This window comes from Lepidochelys olivacea, assembly GCF_965140295.1.
Source record: "Lepidochelys olivacea isolate rLepOli2 genome assembly, chromosome: 15".
Lineage (NCBI taxonomy): Eukaryota > Metazoa > Chordata > Testudines > Cheloniidae > Lepidochelys > Lepidochelys olivacea.
The window spans coordinates 32,238,205-32,251,510 of record NC_140425.1 but is presented as its reverse complement, the minus strand read 5'-3'; the positions used below and the strand labels follow the sequence as shown (position 1 = coordinate 32,251,510).

The 13,306-nt window shown below is 41.0% G+C and overlaps 1 protein-coding gene across 1 annotated transcript in view; it reads right to left on the bottom strand.

Moving 5' to 3' along the window:
* The window catches only part of KIAA1671, a 155,903-nt gene that overhangs the window by 117,883 nt on the left and 24,714 nt on the right, over positions 1 to 13,306 (bottom strand). The window contains exons 2-3 of the mRNA XM_084648916.1: positions 2,880 to 3,021; positions 425 to 2,219 (exon numbers count right to left, since the gene is read on the bottom strand). Coding sequence (XP_084505042.1) covers positions 425 to 2,166 — 1,742 coding nt within the window. The 5' untranslated portion in view covers positions 2,167 to 2,219; positions 2,880 to 3,021. The remainder of the gene's footprint in view (positions 1 to 424; positions 2,220 to 2,879; positions 3,022 to 13,306) is intronic.

Sequence of the window (13,306 nt, the reverse complement as noted above, 5' to 3'; positions counted from 1 at the left end):
TTTGTGCCAAATGCAAAAAATTATTTATAAGTATTTTGCAAATAAAATAAAAGCAAATAGTAAGGCTAACACAATGGAAGTGAAAAGAGCACATTAAACAAATGAAAACTCAGGTTATATTTTGAACCTTTGAAAATACATGACAGCATGAGCTATATTATTCATACCTGGATTTCAAAACATGTAAATAAAACTCAAGCAGTAGTGAGAGACTGCTAAGATAGCATGCAAGAATTAATATTACTGACAGCGTATTTTTGCAGCCACTATCAAGATAAATTATGAGCAACGGATTAAGCAGAATTCTAAGAAAAAGTATGTTTGAAGATTACAAGTGAGGAACTGTGATATCTGATTTTTTTTTATTTGTACTAATTGAAAACTTGAAAAGAATAGAGTATTAAACATCTCTTCTGTAACTTACTTCTTTGTTAAGTCTGCAGAAAGTGGTCGTGACTTGAGTGATCTGCGTAGATTTCCTGGCTTAACATCTGTATTTTCTGTTGTCAGTTCTCTGATTCTCTGTTGGATGTTCACATTTCTGTTTTCCCTCTCAGTGGCTGCTGGGAGAGGCTCGGTATCCATTGGAGTAATGCTACTTTCTGAGCCAGCAAACAAACGGATGTGTTTTTTAACGCTCCCCCTCAAGGTCTTGTTTTCTTTTTTTGAGGAATCTGTAGAGTTTGCACTGACTAAAACTCTGGAAGTTTCCTTTTGATCCAATATTTCCACTTCTTTAATTGTTTTGCTTTTGTTATTAGCCATCTCCTTCTTTTTTTCTGATCCATGTAAGTTAGTTACAATGTCAATTTTTTTCTCATTTTGTTCATCTTTAGATTTCTGTTTAGTTTCCCAAGGGTATTTTTTATCTTTTGCAGAGATCTGTATCAAGTCTTTTGAATAGTTTGGGCTGGATGAGTCTAAATCTTCTGGAAAGACTTTCTGGTTTTGCTCACTAGATTTGTTTTTAACATCAAGAAAGTCAATGTCCTCATTGTTACATTTCAGATTTGATTTAGAGGGATCACCTTTATTCAGTTCTATTTCTTCAACTTTAGGCCTCATTTCAGACTGTTCTTGGGAGTCTATGTCAGTGAAGTGAATTCCTGGTAAATTCTCCTTAATCGCATCAGATGGACAAGTTTTCCTGCACAGAGAAACGTCTTTATTTTCAAATTTGGCAGTTAGATCCATGGACAAAGGCCTTGGTTTTCTAACCCATGATTTCTCTGTTGGAGATTTTTCTTTGGAGACTTCCAAATTGCTACACTTTTGATCTTTTAATGATTCCAGAAAAACAGCAGATACTGGTCTATGGTTTAGCTTTCGTTGCACTTCAGTTAATAAGCCAACCTCGCTGTTGGCATATTTTGCAACGTCCTTGGTTCTCTCACCTATAGGATCTTCATATGTGTCGTTTTTTTCATCAGATTGGTGAGGATTCCAGGAGACTGGTCTGGGGTCTGATGAAAAAGATATTTGCCCATGCAGACCACCTTCAGGTTTTCTGGAAGTCACAGATAGCTGAGAGATCATCTCAGGCTTTGCGTTACATTGCCACTCTTTTGTCTGTACAGTGCCAAGTGTTCTATGCTCCTCAACAGATATTTTACCTCGTGTTAAATTTACCTTGGATTTCTCAGTGCTAGCTGTTTCAAAAAGAATCACAGTATTTCTGCTGGGACTGGAATAAAAGGTCACATTTGTGACTAATTCATTGTTGCCTTTACTTTCATTTTCAATTAGTTTTTGATCTACTAATAGAGGGACATCTCCACTTAACACCTTAGCAGATGTCATTTCTTCAGTAGGCTGTCCATACACAGAGAACTTGGAGACAAAATTATTTGGTTTGAGAGCTGTAACAGGAGGTTTCACATTCGCAAAAGTATCTGAAGGTTTATCCTTAGAAAATGGCTTTGGAGAAAGCCTTGGCCTTGATCCAGGAGTAGGCACAGTTGCTGGTCTCCAAGTGCTCCCAAATTTGTTTTTTTCTTCAAGAATTATTGGTGTTGAAGGATTAGAAGGTAGACCAGCCTTATTACTTGCATCCAAAAGAGGGTTGATGTAGGTGCGTTGTGTTTTATCCTCACTTGTAATTTCATTTAAATCAGGTATTGTTGTTAAGGATGCTAGAGCAGAGTTGATCTCTACTCTTGTTGCCATAGCTATAGTTAAACATCCAACAGAACTGGAAAAACCCAATTAGGAAGAACAAACTATAAAAAAAAGCAAACGTAAGTGTTAATATACGCAGTCAGCATAGACACCAAAGTAGAAATTCACTCAAATTCTATAGAATAATAATAATAATAAAATAATAATACTAGAATAATAATTTTAAATAGAATTTTAAATTTTAAATATTAAAAAAGTTTGAATTTTAAATTGTAATTTCTAAATAGTTGGGCACTTCAGCTATCTAGTTTACAGTATGCATCATACAATCAAATGAACTGCTTCCACACAGAGAATGTACTGTATTTTAATATTTTTGTCTTTTAACTGAACAACAACGGCAGTGATTGATATCCTAAAAATCAGAGAACATAGTGCTAATCCTAAAAGGGCAGCCAGACAGCACTACAGATTCCTGTAAATTAAGTAAATGTCTTCAAATGTTGAAAAATTAATTTACATCAGGAAACTTGATTGAAAAGGAACTGCATTCCACTATCACAGCCTCAACCCTTATTTTCTTAAGTCTTCTCATGGGTTAGCATGGAAATAATATTTAACATAAAGAAAAGATAGAGAGCACAAGAGTGAAGGTATTCTTAAAATTTTATTTGGCTGTTACTAGTTAAGAGAACTGACAATTAAAATATAGGAAGTAAATGTTTTCTGCATCAAAGCCCGCAAGTTCTGAAAGCACTTACCCTAGTTTGCATTGTCTGCATATAGATATATAACTGAAGAAGCATGTAAACTGAAACACTTTTCATTCTGAAGAGCAGTTTCCTTAGATCTCATGAAGTACATGGACATATAATCACTTCAGTGATCTGTACTACACCTGACCTGTGAATAAAGAGTGGACATTCAGAATCTAATGTGGCAGAGCATATACTGTACATTCAGGGCAAGGTCTACACTACACAGGTTCACGTAAGTCAATTTAAGTCAACCTAATTATGTTAGTGTCTATACTACAGCCTTCCTCCAGTTGATGTAAGTGCCTTACTATATCAGCATAACTCCACCTCCACAAGAGGCATATGGCTTATGTCGGTGTAGTTAGGATGATGCAGTGTCTGCATCCACACTGTTACTTACATCCTGTCTTGTCAATTTCATGCAGGCTCCTACCCTGAAATTGACAAGAAAGCTGGGAAGCCAAGCCCAGAGAAGCTGGACCCTGCTCCCGGCTGGGAGCTAGGGCAAGAAGCCCGGCAGCTGGACCCCACTCTGAGCTGGAAGTCAGGGTGAGACACTCAGGTGGTCCCCCCACCCCACCCCCACCGCACTCCCTGAGCCCTTAAATTGAAAAGGCTGCCTGGCTCCCAGTGGGGAACGGGGAGGTGAGAAGCCCCAACCAGCTTCCCCCCAATTCCCAGCAGGGAAATGGGAGATGAGAAGCCCAGGGCGGCTTCCCCACATCTTGGTAGGGAATGGGGAGCAGAGGGAGGGGGAGCCTGTGACACAGCCAGTCTCCTTGTAAGGAGCTGCCAGCAGAGCTGAGAGACCAGGCTCTCAGCTTCCCACACTGCCCCTATTAGGTCAGTGGAAGCGCTCAGGGTGAAGACGTGTACTACTGACACAAGGAGGGTAGTGTGGACATGCACCATCAGTAATTACTGCTGTGGATGTAAGTCAGCTAATATAGGTTGACCTACATTTCTAGCGTAGACATATCCTCAGTCAAAAGCTTCAGCTTTCCAATTTAACAAGCTGACTTCTGGTTAAATATACAAAGCAACAAGATTCAATTTTCCAATTTATTTAAAATAATTTGTTGATTTCAATAGCTGCACCTCTAAATTACAGTAAACATAGAAGGTAAAAGCAAGAATATTTTATTATATCATCAATATTTTAAAGCTTTAAGTATATGAAACAGAACAAATAGAAACAATGTGGTGACCACATAAGGATGAATATTGGGTTAAAGCTAGACCAAAACCCAATTCTTATGAGTGTTGCTTGCAGATTCTCAGTGTTGTGTTCTCAATTACTCATCTCAATTATAGTAATTTACTTTCTATCGTAAATCTCATTTCTGTGAAAAAAAAGGTGTCTGCAGGGTGAGCGCTTTTCCTCAAAAGGCTAATTTTTTATCAAAATGTGACTTTTTACTTTAACTAAGGCCCGGACTACTCTAAATAATTATATCGACCTAGCTACATTGCTCAGGGCTGTGAAAAATTTTGCTCCCTGAGAGCCGTAGTTATGGTTGCCAACCCTCCCAGATTGGCCGGGAGTCTTCCAGAATCCGTTTCAATCTCCCGGTGGCTACTGAAAGCCATCTGGGAGATTCTAAAATATGCCAAAGTCCGGTTGGCAGTGCAGCAGGGCTAAGGCAGGCTCCCTACCTGCCCTGGCTCTGTGTGGCTTCCGGAAGGGGCTGGCGTGTCCAGCAGCAGCTCCTAGGCGCAAGGGCGGCCAAGGGTCTCTGTACTCTACCCCTTCCCCGAGTGCCGACTATGCAGCTCCCCTTGGCCAGGTATAGCAGCCAAAGGGAGCTGCGGGGGCGGTGTGTGAGCCACCTGGCTGACCCTGAGCCTAGGAGCTGGACATGCTGGTCGCTTCCGGGAGCTGCCTGATGTAAGTGCTGCCGGCTGGAGCCCACACCCCTCACCCCCTCCCGCATCCCAACCTCCTTCCCCAGCCCTGAGCCGCCTCCCACACCCGAACTCCCTCCCAGATCCCACACTCGCCCCACACCCCAATCTCCTGCCCCAGCCCCGAGCCCCCTCCTGCACTCCAAACCCCTTATCCCCAGCCCCAACCCAGAGCCTGCACCCCCAGCCAGAGCCCTCACCCCCCCAAACCCTAAATCCCAGGCCTAAGCCACCTCCCACACCCAAACTCCCCCGCAGAGCCCGCACTCCCTCCTGCACACCAACTCCCTGCCCCAGACCTGAGCTCCCTGCCACACCCAAAATCCCAGAGCCTGCACCCCCTCCTGAACCCCAACCCCCTGCCCCAGGCTCAGCCTGAAGCCCCCTCCAACACTCCGAACCCCTCAGCCTCACCCCCCAGCCCAGAGCCCACACCCCAACCCCCTGCCCGGTGAAAGTGAGCGAGGGTGGGGAAGAGCGAGCCCTCACCATGGACCCAACTAGGTCGAGGGAAGCGGTGGATTAACTACCTCATTGTAAAGCACCTTCCATCAGCAAAGGAAGCACCTAAGATACGAGCATTACAGAGGCACAGTTGCAGCCCTGCAGCTCTGCTGCTGTAGCGCTTGTGGTGTACACACAGCCTAACCAGTGATTCCCAAACTTCTTTCCCCAGGATCCCTTTGGCATCTTACTAAGTGCCCTGGACCCTTTCATTTCCAGGGCTACCAGAACACCCCGCCCGTGCAGCATGGGAATGTCCCTGCTAGCGTCACCTCTCACACACAGTGCATGTGCAGTCACGCTGTATGGAGGACGCCATTTTGAGAGAAAAAATGGCATCCTCCATCCGGCAGAAGTGCCATCTGCTGTGTTCCGGCCCTGGCTCAAGGGTCAGACCCTGCATAACCCATGGCGGGAGCACAGACTGGGAACCACTGGCTTGAGTATTATTTCCAAGTTACCTCCTAACAAGGCAACTCTACAGCTAGTAAAGCTGACACATATAGCCATCAGCAGTAAATGGGAATTTTTTTAGTAGCAACTTGTAACCTATACATTTTCTATTTATATTAAAGACATTTTAAGCTAAAGTAAACTGTGTATTTAAACACACTTAGCAGATCAAAGGCTGCAGGTTCATATTTAGTCCCTGCAAAATTCTTTGTTCCTCTTAAGGCCATCAAATTCTGCCTCTTCAAAAGGTGTCTGAAAAGTGACTACTGCCAGCTGCAAAAAGTGGCATGAGTGAAGAAGTCTCTGTTTCTCTTCCATCAACCGTCAGACAGTATCTACAGCAAAGATGTCGGTCACCAACACATTTTATATATTTTTGTGACCCATGTGGTATTTTTAGATTCTGCAGAATGCAATCTTTTTTTTTTTTTTTTGGCAAAGCAACACTTGAAAATGTTATGTAAGCAAAATGAGAAACAAAAGTGTACCTAAAACAACATTGGCTTCCTGAGTCTGCAGACAATTTGAAACAATGAAACAGAGAGCTGTGAACTCTTCTATCCCCATTAACTTCATTTGAGTGTTAACTCAAAAATCCAACAACAATACATGAAATGACAACATTACTCATTTCATCTCTCACCAGTAGAGTGAATGGATGATGAAGCGGGACAGGAATGAAGCCAAGGAGGGAGTTGCTGCAGGGGATAAAGGGCAGAAGGAAGAAAAGAGGGCACATGCAAAGAAATAGGGACAAGAAAAAAAAAAAGCAGGGTTGTGAAGAAAGGGAAATATAGGGCTGAAATAGCACTGGTCCTAATGGAGAAAACATTTTCTCACTGTGTGATGCTGAATGTGTCAAAGTGCAGAACAGGTAATAAATAATGATAGCTCAAAGTTTAGTTAGTACATCAAGTCCACATTCTACCCTTGATCTGTAACAATCCTTCACATTGATATCAGTGAGATTCTGAGATAATCTCCTCCTTTAAGAGCCTGATCTCTCTTGTATAAAATGACAGCACATTCAGCCACTACTTGGCAACTTTGATACCTTGGTTCTTTTATCAAGTGCAACGTAACACCTGTAAGTAGGACACACAGAAAGGGGAAAAAGTTTAAAGAACTAGGAAATAAAATATACCCAGTATTAAATTGTGTCCCAAAAATCCAGTTAGTATCTAGATCCAGCACTTCCTACTATTCCAAACATGTCTTCAGCTCTCAGCCAAGTTAGTTTACTCCGTTAACTTTGGCAGTTTGTTTTCTATTCCAACCAGCTTGTGTATGAGGAAATTCTGCCTAAACTATTTATATGCTATGCTAGTCCCTTCCTCAGGTTGGAGTCCATGACCTCTTGCTTTCAAAATAGTAACTGTCTCAAGCAGCTTATCAGAATCAATCTGTTCCTTTCAGGATCTTAGAGATCTCAGTGAAATCATCCATGTTCTTTTTTCTAAGGAACACAGTTCAAGTCTAATATGTCTCCAACATACAAATATTGAAAAAATTATGTGAAGAGCGATAGAATTATTTAAAGTCAATTTAGAGGTAATAATTTCCTAAATAAGGGTGAACTTGAAAAAGAATATTCCAAGTGTGACATTAAAAGGTCTTTTTACAGTGCTGTGTCTCAGTTTGATAGTTTGATGTATGCTGAATTGCATATATAATACACTGGGTATTTTACTTGGGAGTGAGGGTGGTTACTGCTTCTTGAAAGGACTAGTACTTAATCCTCGCCAGAACAGATGGAGAGGTGGATTGGCAGGGAACACACATGCAGAATATACTGCTCATGATTATTGTTTAGGTCTATTCCCGAGCCAACATTCCTACACTGGGATTTCACTCCTCTGATTATTTTTGTTCTCTTTATGCTGAAGAACATGATCTTTGTGTAGGCCCATAAACCTAATCTAGCCAAGTCAATTTCCACGGTTTGACATTCTTATTACTCAGATGGGATACTTGGCTTATTACAATTTAGAAAAAAATGAGAAACAGCGGCTGCAAAAGGCACCTATGCTTAGAAGCAACATGATCAACAGCTGTTTATCAGACATGTGATTTTTTAAAATAAAAACTGCTGTACATGTAAACAGGAGATTCTTACTGGCATTTATTTCTTAATTTTGAAATTAGTTACTTGGTTTGCAAAGCTTTATTGCCCTCCATGAACTATACTGCTCTCCACAAGCTATCTTGCTCAATGGTGGGCAACCTGCGGCCTGTCAGGGTAATCCACTGGCGCGCCACCAGACCATTTGTTTACATTTGCACGACCGCCCACAGCTCCCAGTGGCCATGGTTCGCCGTTCCCAGCCAACGGGAGACGTGGGATGCAGGAAACTTTTACAGAATATGTACCCTCCACTTCCACATTCAAGTTTCTACTTCTTTTTCTGGTGACTTTTTAATCCCCTTGATACAACTATCAAGCACCAGTCCAAAGCAAACACAAAGCCAGGAAATGCAAACTCCTAACAGTGAACACATGAGAAACTGAAGTCTGAATTCTGCCAGAGTTCAGATTATAAACTGTTTTATGATGCACAAATTAAAATGCACACAAACGATTAACCTGCAACTGTAATAAATCTAGCTCTTAGGTGATTTAATAAACAGTCTGTAAGATATTTTCATATTAGTAACTTATCTTCAAAAATGCACTTTGGCATAGCTCATTAGAAATAAAAATACAGTTATTCACTCAACAGCACTGTTTTTGTAACCTATGTACTGGCACACTACAAGCTCTGCCCTTGGGCCATATCAAGGCCTTGCACCAGAGGAAGTATTATGAGGAACCTGCCACAAGGTACATTCGTCATGTCATATACTACCCATTGTTCACACACAACTCCCATTTACATTAGCGGGTACAATGTGCACAGCTGGTGGGCAATAGGAATATAAGACTACACAAGAATTTTTCCATCATGAATGATATGGTTATTGCCAGCTGCCTGCCTTATTTCTGAATAAGTAGGCCCTTAATAGAATACTAAGCAGTAAAAGGTTTATTCTGCCTCTGCATTTCATGGCAGATATAAGTCCTGCTCATTTTTGTAAGGATCTGAAGTGGAAAGAGTGATCAAATAACAATCCCAGAGAAAGATGATGATGTCACTGAGATGTCACTCCTATAATAGAAAATATTTCAAAATGAAAAGGGACAAAAGTAAAAATCTTCTCAAAACCGAGTAACCATTAAAGCTAATCTGATGAAAACAAATGTAACAAATGAGCCAAGACAAAACATGAAATAGATTTACTTTCTTCATTCTTTCTATGAAAGATTTGCACCATTAAATATACATTAACCTTAAGCATTCTTAAAGTAGCAGTTGTTTTCTTTTTCACGCACTTTAAAGACAAGAAATGTTAAAAATACTGTCTCTAGGATCTCTTTATTTTATTTTGGCAACTCATCCTTTTATTGCTTTCTACATCACTTCCTGCAAATTGCTGACGGGATCCAGTCAGTTTATTCTCATTTAGCCCAATCACCACAGATGTGTGAAAGACACAAAAGACAGAACAATCTAAGAATGTGTGGACAGTTTTAAAGCCACAAATGTGAAACTATTATAGCATGTGGCCTAAATTATTAGTGCAATCAGACAAAATAAACATTCCACAAATTAATTTAAATCAGGCAATTCAAAGAAAGTCAGTAAACAAATAAGCATTTTCTACTTAGATTTGAGCCTGAATCATGTTATTACATTACTCATTCACTGAAATAGGATACATCAATTATACTAAAATTGGCATTATCAACTGTTCTGATCTCTCCCATGGTAAGAATTGGGCGAATGAAGTCACTCTTGCACTGGCCTTAATTTTAAATCATTCCCAAAAATCTTTACCCACAAAGTAGTAGCACCTAGTAATGAGTCATGAGTAAATAAAATCTGGATTGTCCCAAATGGGCAGATGTATAGCACCAAGTTCAATATAACCACACATGTAAAAATGTAACAACTGGTTGTTATAAAAAAAGTCACATTCCAAATCCCACAGAACACTGGCAGCCAGCTAAATATTGTTTGCTAATAATTTTTCCAAGTATTTCTACAATTTGAAAGCTTCAGTTTTCTTCTATTTTTCTCTACATGGAATCTACTAGCAATAAAAAAGGGTGGTGTACTGTTTTACAAGACAATAATCTGGTTCCGTTATGAGGATAAACTACTCCACCTTCAGGTTTCCCCTCACTGGGGAACAAGATTATTATCTTGTTAAACAGCATGCCAGTTCTATTAATAGTAGCTTTTACAAGCACTTGTAAATCTGCCCTTGCTATTGCCTGCGCAAATCTATAACTATGGTACATTGTTTAACTATCACTCAGAAACACACACAAGAATGTGAATATGTTCAACTAGACCTCTGGTTATAAGACCTCTAGTCTTACCCAAATAAAACCTCACACTTTACATATTAATACCCAGGGTTTTAATCATTTAAATGTTCTAACCCACAGTTATAAAGGTAAAATAGCTAAATAGGTAACATTAAAACTACAAAGCACTACAGCTAAGCAACATTAAATGCCCAACTTAGTCCCAGAAATGCAACAACATTTAAAATTAAGGTTGATAGACCATCTTACACACACTGGTAGTGCAGCACATCGGACAGAGCCTGTAAAATTAACAACAATCTGGAGACCACCGTGCTACAGCAGGCTTATCACAGCTACTAAATATTCGTTGAAGAAAACATTTGTAGTTAATTTAAAGAAAAAACACTAAACTGCAGAACAAACCCTTTCCTTCAAATATGCCGTGTTGTTGTAGCCGTGCTGGTCCCAGGATATTAGAGAGAAAAGGTGGGTGACCAACAATGTGACCAACAATGTGAGAGAGAGAGAAGCTTTCTTTTCCTTAAAAGGCCTATATGAGCAAAACAGGTAATTAAACAATTCATACTTTAGACAGCTTGTAAAAGGGCATCCACAAATCAAGAGAGTTAAGAGAAGAGACAAAAAAGATTAGAAAGTTGGTGGAAATTATTTATGACATAATATAAAAAAAACCCCAAGTGTCTCCTCCCACTGTATCTGTCTGTCCCATGTAGATTTCATCATCAATGTTGACATTCCATTTATAAAAATCATCCCAACAGATTTTACAGATCTCCATTATTTAGTTTCACGTCTACTTCTTCTTTCCTGTAATCCTTCAATTTGTTTATACAGGTTTTAATATACTATTTGTCTACTTTCTGAGTTGCATAATTCCAGCTGCTGCCTTGTATTATACTTTCAGTTTACAGAGTATGTCTTTTTTGTCAGGGTTTTTATGTTGTTGTTGTGGCACAGAAAACTCCCCCTGCCACACCCCAACTAGTTTAAAACCTGTCTAACAAGACCTCCCAGTCTTCCTAAATGATCAGATTAACATCTCCAATACTCAAAGGTATTACATAGTGTTCTATGAACCCAAAGTCCTTTCCCCTATACAACCAGAATAAGGTTCTCAGTCTGTATTCTAATCTATACTACCTTGGAAAGCTAGAATCAGAGTAGCTGCCCAAGGAATACTTTTAATGTTGGGGCTTATACAAAATGTCCTTTTCTTGAACTTTCTGAGAACATTGTATTACAGAGACTTGACCACTTTCCTTGGACACTCTCTTACACCCACATTAGAGCCATCCTGAAGGATTCAAGGCTATATTTCACTTGTTTAACGTGGCAGTTAAAATATGGATTTTGCTTCTGCCAGTAACTTTTATTTGTTGACTTCTTACTAGGACAATGAGAGTGATAATCACTTCATCCAAGTATCCATTTTCAATTTGCCTCATGCTGGATAGAGAATTGCAACAACAGACCTTCTCTGTAAGGTAGGCACATTGAAAGGACTACGTTAATCCGGCCCGAGAACCACAGCCTCCTCAGCCATACAGTCATCTGTAATATCACTGGCACTCTCTCCTTCCTGTTCTCTATTATTCCTGGGAAGCAGTGGAAAAAGTGGGAAGGCAAATAGAAATCTCGCCCACCTTTGCAAGAGAGCATCCATCACCTCATATCCAGAGGCCTGACATATGGAGAGGCCAAAGGTGCTTCGGTGCAGAGATGCAAAGAGGTCCATCACCAGCCCACCAAACTGATTTACCATGAATGAAGATACTTCTGGGGGCAGGTTTCATTCTGCTTAATCCAACTTCTGCCTGGTGTTCATCATATCCTGGAAGGGCAGTGTGTATAGAAATAGGAAACTTTGCTCCATCCAGGATAGGATACGTTGATTTTCTCTCTGGGATCAGGCTGTTGGCGTTCTTCCTAGGTTTGTTTTGAAAATACCATAAGAGAGTGACTGTCAGAGCCAGAACGAGCCTGTTATCCATGGAAGGAAGAGTGCTCTGAGACCTCAATAAATCACTATGTTCCAACCAGTGGATGCTGTGGTTTCCTCTTTCTTGTACCCAAATAAGCCCTCTCCCTGACCACTAGAGAAGACAGGCACTTTGCCTTCAGTAGTGACACAAAGTTGAATTCTGTTGTTATAAAATGAAGGCCAGGCAGGCTAGAAACTAGTAAATGGTGGTCCAAGAGACCCCTTACTCTCTTCTTGTTCTTCCACAACTGGGCAGTCCCCTCCATGGACAGCTGCTGTAGGGTGGAGATGGAGGGACAGGGTGAGGCATGACAACCTGCAGCAGCTGGGAACAACAGCCTGGGCATTAGGGTCTGATGACCCATGGTGGCATCAAGGGACAAAAACCCAATACTTTCCTAATCTTTTCTATACGGGAGGAAAATCCCCATTTCTCTATTATGATATCTTCTCAGGGAAGATAAGAAGGGGCAAATAGCTATAGCTTGACTAGGGCAACTGCAGACCCTCTTAAGCATAGTTTCACAGTACTCTGCCTGGACGAATCTATCCTCTGGTTTGGATATGGAAGCAGAGGGAGAGAGTTTTGGCCCAAAGGCCCCTTACCACCACTCTCTGGCACTGGCCATTTTCATCCCATGTCCAGTACCCTCCATCCACAACCTCAGGGGAGAAAGCAATTGAGCCCACAACCCTCCGCTAGGCCCTTAGGCATGGTTTTCCATCTGCCCTTCTGGTCCCATCTGCCACACAAATGGGAAAAGGAAGGTTTGCTCCTAAAGATGGCTATTCCACTACTGCCTACCTCTATTCCTGTCTGGGAAAGGGGAGCTCAGGGGGCAAATGCACTCTGCTTACAGAGCCAACTGAGCACCCCAGTGAGACATTTGATAAATAGAGAAGTAGGAGATACAGGTCTTTCCTTTTGCCTCTGGATTTTCTTGGCTTAGCTCACTCCCTGAAGTATGAAGGGGTCCCTTCTGCCATCTCAAAAGGGGAAGTAATTTGGGGAGACGCTCCCAAAAATAAAATGCAGCCCTGGAACACTGCTGGGAGTTAGATGGACACATTATTAAACAGAAGTCTTAGTCAGAAATTCAAAATAAAAAGGTTGACATTTTCCCAGAAAAGCTCTGCAGTAGGAAGGTGTGACCGGGGTCCTAGTGGGGAGCCAGTTGTGGTCACCCAATTAGGGTGAACTGCAAAGAATGG